Genomic DNA, 14,325 nt, shown 5'->3' with positions numbered 1-14,325 from the left:
GATTCTGCATTAGAAAATGAGAAACTGTTTCTTTTCAGGCCACGCTATAAGGATAAAATAAAAGCATCAAAGGCCATTTCCGACTTGATACAAAGATTCCTAAAAGCTCATAATTTATAATTTTAAAAGGAAAAGACAAGAGATGGTATTGCCTTAATCCAAATATCCCTCTTTAAAAAAAAATGTTTAAAATTGTTCAGTTACTTTACCTGTTAAGAACAATGTGTCAGGTGTGCATCTCCAGATACAAGGGATATACAATCCCTTTTCTATATAATGCTTATAGATAATACAAACCCACGTGCTAAATATAAAGCTGGCCTTGCATTTAAGATTCAAAAGTTGCATTTTAGTTTAGGTTTCAGAATGTAGCATCCCTGTAGAACTAAATATTGTTTCTCTTGGAGTAATAAAAGGATGATAATCTTATTTTGAGAATTTGTGAACAAAATACAATCGACTGTCACTATAATGCTTTTTTTTTAGCAGGAGAGCAAGATGCTATAAAGGTTACGTTAGTTTTGGGCATTACCTGGGAGTATTCAGCTGCTGAGGTATGTGGAGATCCTCCTTACAAATCAGCCTCTGCTGTACAGCTGGCACTGAAGGGGAGGGGATTTGAGGACTGGAGGAAGCCTCAGAAATTCCACAAAGAGTGTGGCATAGAAAAAAACAAAAAACAAAAAACTAGAAACAAAAGAGAACCATAATATAAGGTTTGCCCCAGCATTTTACTGAAGAAGAGAATTCCGTTTATATAAATAAATAAGGCTTGAATGTCTTAACATCTGTACATATACGGGAGCATTAACTATCCAGAATCCCAGCAAAGCTTGCAGATAGATCACAGAGACCGCCGTTGCCCGAGAGCAAGCCCTTTTAACTTGCGCAGTGATGTCCAGCCTAAGTGGCTCCGTGAAACAAGAAATCCGTAATTGCAACAACATAAGAGCGAATGGATACAGTGAGACATGGGCTGCCTGTGATTGGACTGAGGCCCTGCTCACTTTTCCATATCTGTAGAACCCTCATAAAATGAAGTAGGCGCTTATTGGATTTCTTGCCTCCCTGATTATTCTTCCCAAGACTTCGTGTATTTGCTTTCTTTCTGTGTGTTTTCGTCTTTCGTTAAAATAACGAATGAAAAGACCTCTTTGAAAGCTCTGTCAAAGCACACCAAGAGAAAATCCCCTGAAAGAGGTTGGATTTTTAGCTCTTACAGAATCATAAATGCCTTCAAGGAGGGGCATTACATTGAAGGCCAGCCAGGGCCCCGAGTCCTCTTGTCAAGGCGCTCAGCAGGACTCCCGACCGGGAGGGGTGGTCCCCCAGCACCACCTGCAGCAGGGGCCTCGCAGGACGGCCTCGTTAGGAAAGCAGGGATCCTGGGCACCCACGAAAGAAAAAGAAACGATCGGCTTTTATGTTTTCTTCGTTGTTAAACTTGAATGAGCGAATGCTGTAGAATCTTCGTATCTGGTCAGAAATCACCACTGACGCCTACATTTCGGCCTCAGCGCCTGTGTCCCGGCCCGTCTTGTTCCAGCTCTCCACTCCCTCCCCTGACATTCAGTGCACAAATCACTGGGTTCTTTCCTCTGCTGCCACCATTCTCCTCAAGCTGCAGCAACACATTTTTCTAGTTGCTAAAGCGAGGGATTTCACCCAGGAGACCCAATAAAAACAGTAGCCGCTACGTGTGCCAGCCACTGTGCTGGGCTTCGATTTTTCAGCCTTTTTTCCGGTCCTCGTGGCCTCGACGCGGCCCCCACCTTCTACGGAACGCGCCTCGACTTCTGCGCCGCGGCGCTCGGCCGCCTCCCAGCTCAGTTTCAGCCGCAGTGACTCGGACAGGGGCTGCTTCGTCCTCTTCGTGTTCACGCCTTGAGCCACCTCGTCTGCTCCCAGCTCCTCAGGCACCCCCTCGATGCAGATGGGTTTCCCCATCAGATTCTTATTTCTCATTTCCTGCTGGACGTCTCCACCTGAGTATCGAACGGAGCATGCGCGAGAGGGTTTCATGCAAAAGCCTCTTCCCCTGTAGTATCCGCTTATCTCCGCGAAAGGCCTCTTCACCCGTGACCCCCTCTCGCTCACTCATCTTCTGCGGCACATGGGTTAGCAGAGCCGCCTGAGTCTTCCTCATCAGAGCTATGGCTCCCTCTTGCATGATGGTGCTGCTTCAGCTCGGGTGCTTAGGGTCTCCCGTTTGAATTTGCATCTCCCCTTCCTGCCTGCCTCCAGCCTCAGCTGTTCCAGTGCATCCAATTACCCACGCTGTACTTAAAAAACTTCCAGGGGATTCTAGCCTGGCAGAGTAAGTCACAGTCTTCCAAACCTACTGTACAGCCTCATCTTCCACCAATTACCCAAACTCACCATATTGTTTCTCATTTTGTGTGTATGTTGATTCTTCTGCTAAAACAGCCTCGTTTGTCCTCTTTTGGCATCTGGAAAATTCCTGTTCATCCTTTAAGAGCCAGTTCAGTCAGCCCTAGCAGGCAAACAGTGCTTGTTGAATGAGTAATGAAGACTTGCCCCACTCTCTCCTGCAAAGTGAGGCTCTCTCTTGCTCGGTACTCTGGAGGCCCTCTATCCACATCACTGGTGCGTTTATAAACCTTTGTGTTGTAGCTTCTCTGTGTGGCTATGTGGCGTGTAGCTCATCGTTCCCACCCCTTTATCCCACTGAGCCCAGGCAGCAGGCTCAGAGTCTTCTCAACACAGCACTTGGGAACGCTGCTTTCCGCAGACTGTAGTTTGCACACAATTTGAGGTCTGTTTGGCATGGCCTGAAGCAGACACGGAGTTTTCCCAACACAGTGCGCTGCCTAATATAACCACTCAATTGCTGAAGGGATAACAAATGGTTTTGCTTTTTCCTTTTTTGGGTTTTTCTTAGTACTAAATGAAATGTTGATATTTTAATCTTATGTTAGCTATATATTGTTTCATGGTATGGCTAGATCTGTCTGATAGAATATATTCATGGCAAGAAACGAATGAGGTAATTTGTTGAAATCCATTGTTACTCTTCGCAAAGAATTCTTCACACATACATTCAGTGCACCAAGCCACTGCCCATGCCAGCTATGGCCCGCCCTCCATACAGATCTCAGCCCACAATTTCGCCTTAAAATCCATGCACTGAGTGTTATTTCTTCTGGCTTTACCTTTGATTTATCTTGAGCACTTTTTAAAAAAAGATTTATTTATTTGAGAGTGAGTGAGAGAAGGAGCAGGGGGAGGGGCAGAGGGAGAAGCAGACTCCCCACTGAGCAGGGAGCCCAAAGCAGGGCTCTATCCCAGACTCCAGGATCATGACCAGAGCTGAAGGCAGACGCTCAGCTGCTCGACTGACTGAGCCACCCAGGTGCCCCCATCTCGCAGTTTTAAGAGATGGCTGAATCTTGCAGTTTTAAGAGTTGGTTGAATAAAGCATTAAAAAGATAAAAATATTTAAATTTCTTTGGCAGAGTGCCTGGGTGGCTCAGTCGGTTAAGCGTCTGCCTTCAGCTCGGGTCATGATCCCAGGGTCCTGGCTGNTTTAAAAATCCCTTTGGCAATCACAAAAGAAAACTAGCAAGTTTGGATGATTTTAAAACTAGTTTAAAAACACGTCAGGAGAGCCGCCTTTTTCTATACTGTATGAAACATCTAATAAATACTAAATAATAACACTCTTACTGATCCATCTTCTCTGCCTGTGAAACAAGTGTAGTAGCTATCCCAAAGATCAGAACAATCAGGAAAATGTGAAACACCTTTTCCATGCCTCAAGTGAAAGATGTAACATAATTTATTATTTTTAAGTTCAGTGAGTTTCATTCACACTATCCAACTTAAAGCCTTAAGTCTGGTCACATTACAGAATTTAAAAATGGAAAATTGGGTAATATTTTCTCCCAAATCGCTTACTATCCATAAGACACACCTGTAGTGGAAGGTTCTGGTGTGTCAGTCATGAGGCTGTGCGGCGCGGGGAACAGTGATGAGGGGACAGGAGGGGAGAGATGGGGTCTGAAAAGCCCGCAGCTGTTCCTTCAAGAGCAGTTTCACTGCGTCCACATTTACCTGTAAAGCCTGTTCTCCGTGTACTTTCTCAGGACTTTGTGCTGTTTGTGAATTATTGAAATGGTTTCCTCACCTTTTTATGTATTTTCTCTCCTCTTTTGCTCCCACCTGTCTTCTCTGGAAAATCCATCAGGCTAACTGTCAGGTAGGTTCTTCTCAATGTCTAATGTGATTATTAGGAGGAACCATAGTGGGAAATGAAGTACACAGACTATCGGTGACCCGTGATGAATGATCAAACTAAACAGAAAAGGCACGTCCTAAATTGTGCAGAAACTTCACAGATGCATAAAACTCGAGAAGCTGCAGACACTCAGCACTGAAGCCAGTGTGCACATCTTTCATAAGAACTTAGTCTAAGGAAATTTGGCAGCTCTAAACGAGGAAGTAGATTACCTGGACTGTCTGGTTTTGCTGTGGTTCGAAATACGGACTGTTCTGGGGGGCTTCATCGTTGTAGGGTGGTATTCTGTCCTGCGTGGTCACCAGCAATGGTGCTGTAAATACACCCGCTCTTATGGATTTGGCCAGATTCAAGAAAAATTCCCAATGATGTGTTTCGATCCCTATTTTAACTACATGATTCAGACCTACATCGTGCCTGGAAGAAAGAGTGACTGGGGAAAAGGGGGAGTGGTGGCATATGTTTTGTTCATGCTGAACTCACCCTTGGAGTTAACTCTGACATGGTTTAACTCCAGTCAAAGAATGGTTGCTTGAAATCACGGTAGGAAACAGAGCTGTTCATTTCTCCCTTTGGTGTCAGGGGAAAGGAGTATTCCTTCACCCACGGGAAGCAGCAGAACAAGCTCTTTTTAGATTCTCAAGTGCAAGACAGACACTTTAGAAGCCCCAACCCTAGCTGAGCCCAAGAGAAGAGAGACATACATTTAAATTAGTGTGTTTGGTGTGTGTGTGTGTGTGTGTGTGTGTTGTTTTTAAGTTGGGCTCATTTTTATCTTTCAAAGGGAGAAATTATGTGCTTCAGTTGCCATGCAACACAAACTGCTCTAACAGCTTTCTATTTTAATTTCAGAAGTCTACAGAGCAAATGAAGAAGGTCCCCACTATTATTCTTTCGGTCTCTTATAAAGGAGTCAAATTTATTGATGCAACAAATAAGGTGAGTACCGCACCTCTCTTTGGTTTAGACGCCAGATACACTCCTGAGCATATGATCTAAAATCCTTTGCTCCCATCATGCCCAGCATTTCCCATATTATTCACGTCCTGCCCCCCACCTTTCTGCTCCCTGAACACAACTGTAGATGCACGCACACACACACACACGCACGCACGCACATGCACGTGCCCACTCTCTCTCGCTTACTCATATATATACACAGAAAGGCCCATTTCATCTGGGGGATTTCATCTAGGATTCCTATACATATTTTGCTTTTTCTGTGGCGCCTTCTCTAATAGACTGTGGCCACTTAGTACCTGGCATTTCCCTTTGGATCTAGACAACATCATAACAGAAAAGAAAATCACGTATAGAATGAAAATGCAGCAATGTCCTCGTTCCTCCACCAGAGGAAAGTGTTACTAGCCAGAGGACTAGGACGTTTGTCTTCCCATTTCTCTAGAGATACATATGCCCTTTCTTTGGATACATGTAGTGAACACCTGACGCAAGGAACACATTCTCAGACTTTTATATTTTATAATTGTGTCTATTCTCAGCAGTTGAGATGGAAGAGAGGATTTAAACTGTATTGTTTTCTTAAGAGGCACAATCAGAAAAGAAGCTCAAGCCGTGCTGTGCCTCTGCCGTGATTTGTGCTCACAGTGGAAACAGTTCAGGAGCTCTGAGGTCAAGTGTGTGAACAATCGGGTTGCATTTTATTTAAGTGTTCTAGAGTTCCTTTCTTGGCAAAGATGACAGGGCACCAGGGCTAGACTAGAACGTTTGGGTGTGACCGCTGTCACCCTCCATAAACAGCCAAACCTGACCGGTTCCTCCTCACAGAACCCCCAGATGTCCATGTGTTTTATTCCTATATCCTCCCCACTGATAAACTGTAGAAAGAGGGGAAATGAGGCAATCCCCATTGGTGAATAGCATTTATTTTCTGGACCCCCTACCCGGTTTCCCTACTTGTACTCACTCCATTTTGGAGAAAGGGAATCAAGGTCACGAAACAGGTGAACTAAACAATAGTAACTTAGGGCCAGGGCAGCTGGCTTTAGACACGAGAGGGGAGTTCCATGGGCAGTGACTCTTGGGTGACTATAATAACCCTGAGCATCTGAATCAACCAATTCAGAGGTTTCCTGATTTGTCTAGTAGAACAAAGAAGATTGCTCTATCAGCAACAGGCAAGCCCAGGCTCCCCGGATCTCCTTAGGAGAACCGCCTCCCAGTTTTAGAAACGGTTCTGAAACCCAAGCAGAAAGCTTATAACCCAGCGCGATCATACAGGCTGATGATCTCCAAAGCACCGAGTCAGACGCCCTCTGTGAAGTGACAGTTTCAAGCCGGCAATATGGGGTTGACAGTTACTGTCGTGGGATTACAGCTGTGGAGATTCTCCTCAGAAGAATCCCAATTGATTTGCTTTTTTATTAGTTGGAAGCCACTTTTAGTTACTGGTGCACACACTTTCTTTATCCTTCAATTATTGTCAGTTGGTTTTTAAAGTTTCAGAACTTTATGGATCGCTCCTTGACAACAGCATTGCTGTCACAGTTTCTAAGGTTCAAGAAAGGCTTTGGCATTTGGGTGTTTCCCCTGAACTGGGGCAACTCTCTCTCCATTTGCATTTGAAAACCATGAATAGCAATATATTTCTAGTGTAAGAGTCTGACACTCCCTTAGATGAACAACCTCAGCCGTCTTGGGTTCTGACAGTGTCTAAACAAGTGGTATTCGCCCTGAAAGTTCCCAGTCTTAAGGCCGTCATTCCGTGAAGCTCGTGGTGTGACTGGATGCGTCTGTATTATTAACATCCACTCGAATCCACTCTCCACGAGCAGAGGAGTGGGGAGCTCTGCCAGTCCTGTTGCATTTGGCTTGCGGACACACCAAGGGCTATTGAACCTGACCCTCCCGTACCCTGAGACACTTCCACTTCGGTCTCCAGTAAGTAGACGAGTTACCCATAAATGCCTGCTCACCCATGACTGTTCTGTGGAAGTGTAAGCACTGAGAAAGACACACAAGATAATCCTGTGTGATAAAAACACTAAAGGAGGACAGCAGATCTTTCAGGTTCTTGCAGTGTGGTCCTCCGCGTATTTGCAGAATCTAGAGCAAAGGCAAAGTGCATATGTGGGTGGCAGGCAAACCAGCCTCCCTCTGACAACATGTGCCTGGCGGCTTTTTCAGGAATCTGGGGACATTGACTTCCACACTGACAACCGTACAGTGTCCCCATCCCAGTGTCCTGCTGTGCAGCCAATCTAGCCTGATCGAACAGTGGGTAGGGAGAGAGTGGGTGACTCAGGGCCACAGTCTGGTCGTTGGTGTGTGGGAAGCAAGGCAGGGAGATTGGATTAGAACAGCAGAAGAAAGAAAGAGTGTCAGGCCGCCCTGGTGGGATTTGACAGCAAAAGCCTGAGAAGCACCGGCACCAGCCGGGGCTGAAGGACTGGTTCCGAAAGGGTTCAGGATGCGTTGTTGAAGGCCTTTCTCGGGCTGCGTTGGGAAGGGAGCTGTGCTCAGACAGCTAGACCCCAGCGGTGTCCGTGCACCTTCATAGGCCGCCTGGCTCTGTAGCCCAGCGTCAGGCCTCTGCTGAGTGACGGCCCTGCAGTTCTACAGGCAGCTGGTCAGGGGGACGGGCTGAACCTTCACCTGACCTCCCACCCCCTAACCTAACATGTCTGCTGTCCCTCCACGGCCACCGTCTACCCGTTAGTTTGCAGTGTGCTGTTCTAACATTTCTGTGACCCTCGTTAGACCGGGAAAGATGAGCCCTCCGGCAAAGCGCTTCTTTCCTTTAACTCTAATAAGTGCGTGACTTCGGCTGCTCTGTGGGGAAGGGCTAGGTGCCTAGATAGAAACTTGTAAACATGTTGCCTAGAAACTTAGGAAACAAATCCAACCACTAATCCTGATGATATACGAAGGAAGAGCAGAAAATAGTCTTGAGTTGAAAATGGAACTTGGAATAGACCCCTAGTCCTCAACTGCTGCAGGTAAAGCCCATCAACTCTCTGCAGACCCACAGCCCGAAGAGAACTCCAGCGAGGCATTCTGCCCAGAGCTCTCTGACAGTTTGGTTACGGACCGGTCTTCAGACCAACGGGGTCTTGCAAGAGGTCACACAGTCCCCACATCCAGCACTTGGCTGAGAGCGGGTTGCGTTTTGCCTTCCCGCCCTGATCCCCTCCTCAGTCTTCTCATCCAGCTAAATTAGGAACAGTGCAGTGCTGGGATTTGGTTTTTGTTTGTTTGCTTTTTGAATGCCAGCTTCAAACAGGGCTTATGCTGTTTTTTAAGCACGAAATAATTCAGAACATTTGCTTAAACAAGTGCTTCTATTTTTCTTTTCCTGTAGCACATACTTCCCCTTCTGAAAAGCTCAGAGTCAAATTAAGAGCCCATTAAGCATGTATGCTCTTCTCATTTGCATCAGCCTCTCTGCGGGTCGCCTCTAGGCAGCCCTGGGCTGAGGCTGCTGCCTCTTTTTCGGACACTTTCTCTGAAGGGGCACTGTGTTCTCCTAGAGAAGGTCTGGCCTGAGGAGGAGACTCAGAAGGGTCCTGCCTGGCAGAGCCAGGGGCAAGGGAAACGGGGAGAGGCTGACTCCTAGGCCCCACCGTGACGTATCACACACCCTTCTGAGAACCTGTCTATTAACTGGCTGGACCAAACCCTTCTGTGCTACACCCACCAACCAGGCACCCCTTTAGCTGTTTTTCAACATGATGAAGGCAACAGACAAGAAAAACAGTCTGTCCCTGTTGCAGAGGGACAAACTTTCCATCCCAAAGAAGGGGCAGCGTGAGCCCCTCCTCACTCTTTGTTTTGAGCCTTCTAAAAGCCTTTTGAGCCTTTTAGAACATGCTTAGATACGGAGGCCGAGCAACAGAAGAGGAGTCCATTTTAAATGGAGATGCATCACCTGAATCTTCTGTTGACTCCACTGTTCAGTGACGGAGAAGCCACCACCTGCTGCGTGGCCAGAGGTGGAAAGAACAGTCCCTCCTTGACGTCTTCTCCAAGGAGGAAACCAATCATCCAGTCTCTGGCTGTAGTGTCCTTGGTCTCGGATGCACCTTCTGCACGGAGAGCTGGCCTCACTCTTGCATCGACAGTGCAGAGTGATGGCAGCGTTTCAACAATGAGGTCTCCGGGCTTCACCACATTCCAGCCCCACAGATAGCTCAGGAAGCCCTGTTCAAGAACACCCCCACCTGGGCTGTCCGTATGAATTCACTTACCAGCACGTTTTCAAAGGGCCAGTCAGGGTGATGAAACATCAGTTATTAACTGAAGCTAGAGTACGTTTGTTAGCCTGCCCTCCCTCTAGACCACGGCAACAGAGGAATAAATTTTCAGTAGTGGGAGAGGAGGCTGATTTGGAAACACGGAGCAACACAGAGGAGGGCAGGCCTTGGTGGGCAGCTAAAGGACAGCTCTGGGCTCCTGGGGAATAGAGAAGTAGGTTACAGAAAATTGGGGGAAAGGCAAGAAAGACAGGAAGAATGTCTTAGTCCATTTGGGCTGCTATTAAATGCACATTACCAGACTGGGTGTCTTAAATAACAAGCATTATTTCTCACAGTTCTGGAGGCTGGGAAGTCCAAGATCAAGTCACCAGCAGATTCAGTGTCTGCTGAGAGCCCATTCCCTAGCTCATAGATGGCATCTTCCTGCTGTGTCCTCACATGGCAGAGAGAGCTAGCTAGGTCTCCCTTCTCTTGTAAGGGCACTAATTCCATCAGGAGGGCCCCACCCTCAGGAGCAAATCACCTCCCAAAAGCACTGCCTCCAAATACTGTCACATCAGGGCTTAGGATCTCAGGATTCCTAAGATTACAAGATATGAATTTGGGGAGGACACAGACATGTAGTCCATAATAGAGATTTCCAAAGACACACTTTACCAACTTTATAGTTTCGCCCAGGGCCATGATGCTATCACACGCCATTGAAGATTGTTGAGAAGTGGCATCTTATGAATTGGCAAGATTCAGGGACTTCAGCGTAATAAAAATCACAGGGCATTTCTTCACTGTAATGCTTTCCCAAGAAGTTGATCTTCCAATCTGCCGTGTGCTAGTAAACAATCTCAGGGACACAAAATGCCAGTTGAGTTAAAAAAAAGAACTGGAGCCAATGCTCTATTTCTGGTGACAGTGGATCTTGGGTAGGTGACACCAGATCCACACTCACTGAGGTAATGGCAGCCCCTGATTAAAATGACGGCAGAGGCTCTCAGCACTTGCTAACATCATTCCTGTAAGACTGTAGATTCTTAAATTCATTTTAAGACCCACTAGTTCCTTATTTAGTTTTACTTGAAAAAATGCTATCTGAATGCCAGAAGATCATGACCTTCTATTTTGAAGCTGTATCTTGCAATAGAATGTTATTTGTTTATGGGATTCCAATTTCAAATTGAGTTATTTTTGACAGCGCTGCATGTAGCATCAACATACAGGCCACAGTGAAGAACGTCTTAATTTAATTTTCTTTTATGTGTTAATTCTGTAATTGCTTCCCAACCACACAGCTCAGTAGAGCGAGGGACATGAAGTACTTGCTGGGGGTGCTGGCAGGGAAGGACATTTTGTAAGCAGTTTTAGGCATTGATGGGTATACGTGGAACATTTTATGGCCAACAGGTTATTTAAGACTGTGCAATTAAAAAGCAATTAGCATAACTAACGTATTGAAGGTTTTAGATCTCTGACAACTACAAAAAAAACCCATAAAGGGGGTACTATAAGATAAAAAAGGATTGCACAATTATGTGATATTTTTTTTTTCTTTTTAAAAACATCTGTGTATCCAAAGAAATTTCTAGCAGGGTTTGCAGCCAACATGATGCTCCTTGGTTATTTTGTGCTTCAGAATATTGGTACTTAAACCTTTCTTCACTTACCTCCCACCAGTTACTCTTAGAGGCACATTGGGATGAGGGGGCTGGCATGGAGATGGCATGAAAAAATGCTAGAGGGAAAAAAATGAAACTGTTAAACCAGGGAGAGGGAAGTGGAGATGCGAGGCCCTGCAGTGTATGAAAGAGCCTGAGCTCCATCATCAGACAGCCTTACATTTTAGTCCTAGCTCTGCCACCTGCCCTGCATAAGGCCCTTAGAGTACCATTTTCCCCACCTGTAAGATGAGAATGACAGCCGCAGCACCCACTCATAGTTCTACACGGTCAAAGTAGTTCGTCAGGTGTTGTCGTCCACGGGCCCGGCATCCGGCCGGACATCCAAGGCCTGAATAATGCAGTGCGGTTGTTCCGCTCATACCACCTCTCCACCCCCGCCTCTATGGACTCTTTAAGAGAGAGCACCTCACACTGTCGGTGGAGATGCAAACTGGTGCAGCCACTGTGGAAAACAGTATGGAGGTTCCTCAAAAAATTAAAAAAAGAACTACCATTTGATCCACTAATTCCACTACTGAGTACTTAGCCAAAGAAAAACACTAATTCAAAGGGCTATATGCACCCCATGTTTATAGTAGCAGTATTTACAGTAGCCAAGACATGGAAGCAACCTAAGCAACCATCAGTAGGTGAATGGATAAAGAAGGTGTGTGTGTGTGTGTGTGTGTGTGTGTGCAGGCGCATTCATCTACAATGGAATGTTACACAGCCATAAAATGGATAAGATCTTGTCATTTGCAGCAACAGAGAGGGACCTAGAGGGTATTATGCTAAGTGAAGTAAGATCAAAAAAGACAAATACCATAGGATTTCACTCATGTGGAACTTAAAAAATTAATAAATAAACAAAAAGTAGAATCAGAGCTATAAATACAGAGAACAAACAGGGTTGTCAGAAGGAGGTAGGAGGATGGGCAAAATGGATGCAGGGGAGTGGAAGATACAGACTTCCAGTTATGGAATGAGTAGGTCTCGGAATAAAAGGCACAACACAGGGAATGTAGTCAGTGATACCACAATAGCATTTTATGGTGACAGATGGCAGCTACGCTTGTGGTGATCCTAGCATAACATATAGAGAAGGTGAGTCACTGTATTGCACACCTGAAACTAATGTCACATTAAGTGTCAACTATCCTTTAAAAAAATGTTTTAAAGAGAGAGCACCTTGATGCTTCAACTTGTCCACTTTCTTCTCTATCTGCCTTTGCTCCAGGGCAATAGGGGCAAAGCACAGGACAGTAAGCAGAAAGATGGGGAAGGGTTTAAAGTAGGTAGGAGGAGGAAGGGAAGAATGAAGGGGGGTAAACAGAAGGGGGAATGAACCATGAGAGACTGTGGACTCTGGGAAACAAACTGAGGGCTTCAGAGGGGAGGGGGGTGGGGGATTGGGCTAGGCTGGTGATGGGTATTAAGGAGAGCACAGATTGCATGGTGCACTGGGTGTTATACGCAACTAATGAATCATGAAACATTGCATCAAAAACTGGGGATGTACTGTATGGTAACTAATATAACAAAATAAAAATTATAAAAAATAAATAAAATAAAAATAAAGAGCTCCTTGGGACAGAGTTTCTCCCAGCATGCAGACTGTGGCAGGTGATCCTTTCCAGACATTATTAGCAGAAGGCAGCCCTGCCTACTGATAGGTGTATATGGGGAATGAAAACCACAAAATGCTTAGTAACTACTATTTTTTTAAAAGCATGTCTGCCACCCAGAGTGCTTCTGCTCACAGCACCTGGTGAGAACCACTGCTGCAGGATATGACTACATAAGGTTGTTTTTAATTAAATGAAAACATTCCTTCCAGACCTGGTATACATTTGCCCACAGATAGTGTGTTGGATCACTTTGAATGTTGCTGGTCTAGAACATTCTAGAAAGGGGGGAGGCAACTGATTCCAAGTCATTTGCCTTGGTTCTAAAATATGCTGGTTTGCAAAGGAAAATAATAGTCATTTATTTCATTTATTCCAGAACATAATTGCTGAGCATGAAATTCGTAATATCTCCTGTGCTGCGCAGGACCCGGAAGACCTCTCAACATTTGCTTATATCACAAAAGATTTGAAGTCCAATCACCACTACTGTCACGTGTTTACCGCCTTTGATGTGGTGAGTACTGTCTTTGGACGGATTAAATATTGACCCATATGTACCTGCAGTTTGTTGAAAGCTCAACTTGCAGTAAAGAAACTTGGCTTGTTTATCAAGTGTTAAGGTATGCCTAATGTAAGGTATTTTGCAGACTCGGTTTTTCTGAGCTTTTTTTATATTGTCACTCATCCATTAAATTTAGAACTCCGCTTCTACTTGGTATCTGAACTTCTATTGCTCCACTACTGACTTCACTTTTCAGATTTGACACATCCCTTTCTTTGGTACCAAAGTATAGTAATGCCTATTTTTTCTGGTGGCCACTTCTAAATAGTAGGGTATAGTCGTCTAGGATTGTTGGGAAGAAAAATGATTTCAGTGCCCCATATGTTATTTGCGGCCTCCTATATTGAAAAGTAGTCAAACGAATTAGACACCTACAAATAATAATTGGGAACACCAAGGTTGGATCTGTTTGCTTATTCAGAAGTTAGTCTTGTAATGACATACTTAACGGTATTACACCACTCACAGTCCTGTTTGTCGTTAGTCTAAATATTAGCCCTTTATTACAGACTTGAGAAATGAAAGCAATTCTAGAGAACAAGTGTTCCTTGAAGGTAGGTAGATAGATACCCTCGATGTGGTACAAATTCTTGAGGATATCTCTAATACAGTATATTGGGCATTCTGTATTTGAAGCTGATAGAGCAAGTATGGCTGCAACCATGAAATAATTTGTAATCAGAAGAATTCTAAAATGTCCCTTTAACTTGGCAGTACTGCTCTGTCCAGTGTGTTTGACATATACATATTTGAAGAATTGCACAGTAAGTGCAGTATAACGTATTCTTGGAGAGCCAGCGCACAGTTCAGTGTCCTGGGTGAAACTTCTTGGATCAGGCTTTGTCAGCTCTGGCGAACACCCAAGGACCAAAGATCCATAATCCAATATACACACCGTTCTAAGGTACGTCAGGCTCACGCCCAGAGCATTTGTGTCATGCTGCAGGGGCTCATCTCTTTCAGTTTTTGGAGAATGAAAACAGGAAAGAATGTTCATGTGTCTTTAAAA

The 14,325-nt window shown here is 45.0% G+C and overlaps 1 protein-coding gene across 14 annotated transcripts in view; it reads left to right on the top strand.

The window, feature by feature from the left end:
• Nucleotides 1–14,325, top strand: part of ANKS1B (ankyrin repeat and sterile alpha motif domain containing 1B) — a 1,024,648-nt gene that overhangs the window by 985,134 nt on the left and 25,189 nt on the right. For all 14 annotated transcript variants that reach the window (XM_034644189.1, XM_034644186.1, XM_034644187.1 and 11 more), the window contains 3 exons: nucleotides 4,208–4,219; nucleotides 5,111–5,197; nucleotides 13,131–13,268. In XM_034644189.1, the coding sequence (XP_034500080.1) occupies nucleotides 4,208–4,219; nucleotides 5,111–5,197; nucleotides 13,131–13,268 (237 nt within the window). The remainder of the gene's footprint in view (nucleotides 1–4,207; nucleotides 4,220–5,110; nucleotides 5,198–13,130; nucleotides 13,269–14,325) is intronic.

The sequence above is a fragment of the Ailuropoda melanoleuca genome, chromosome 15, assembly GCF_002007445.2.
Source record: "Ailuropoda melanoleuca isolate Jingjing chromosome 15, ASM200744v2, whole genome shotgun sequence".
Lineage (NCBI taxonomy): Eukaryota > Metazoa > Chordata > Mammalia > Carnivora > Ursidae > Ailuropoda > Ailuropoda melanoleuca.
The sequence above is the reverse complement of the archived record's forward strand: the minus strand, read 5'-3'. Positions and strand labels throughout refer to the sequence as shown.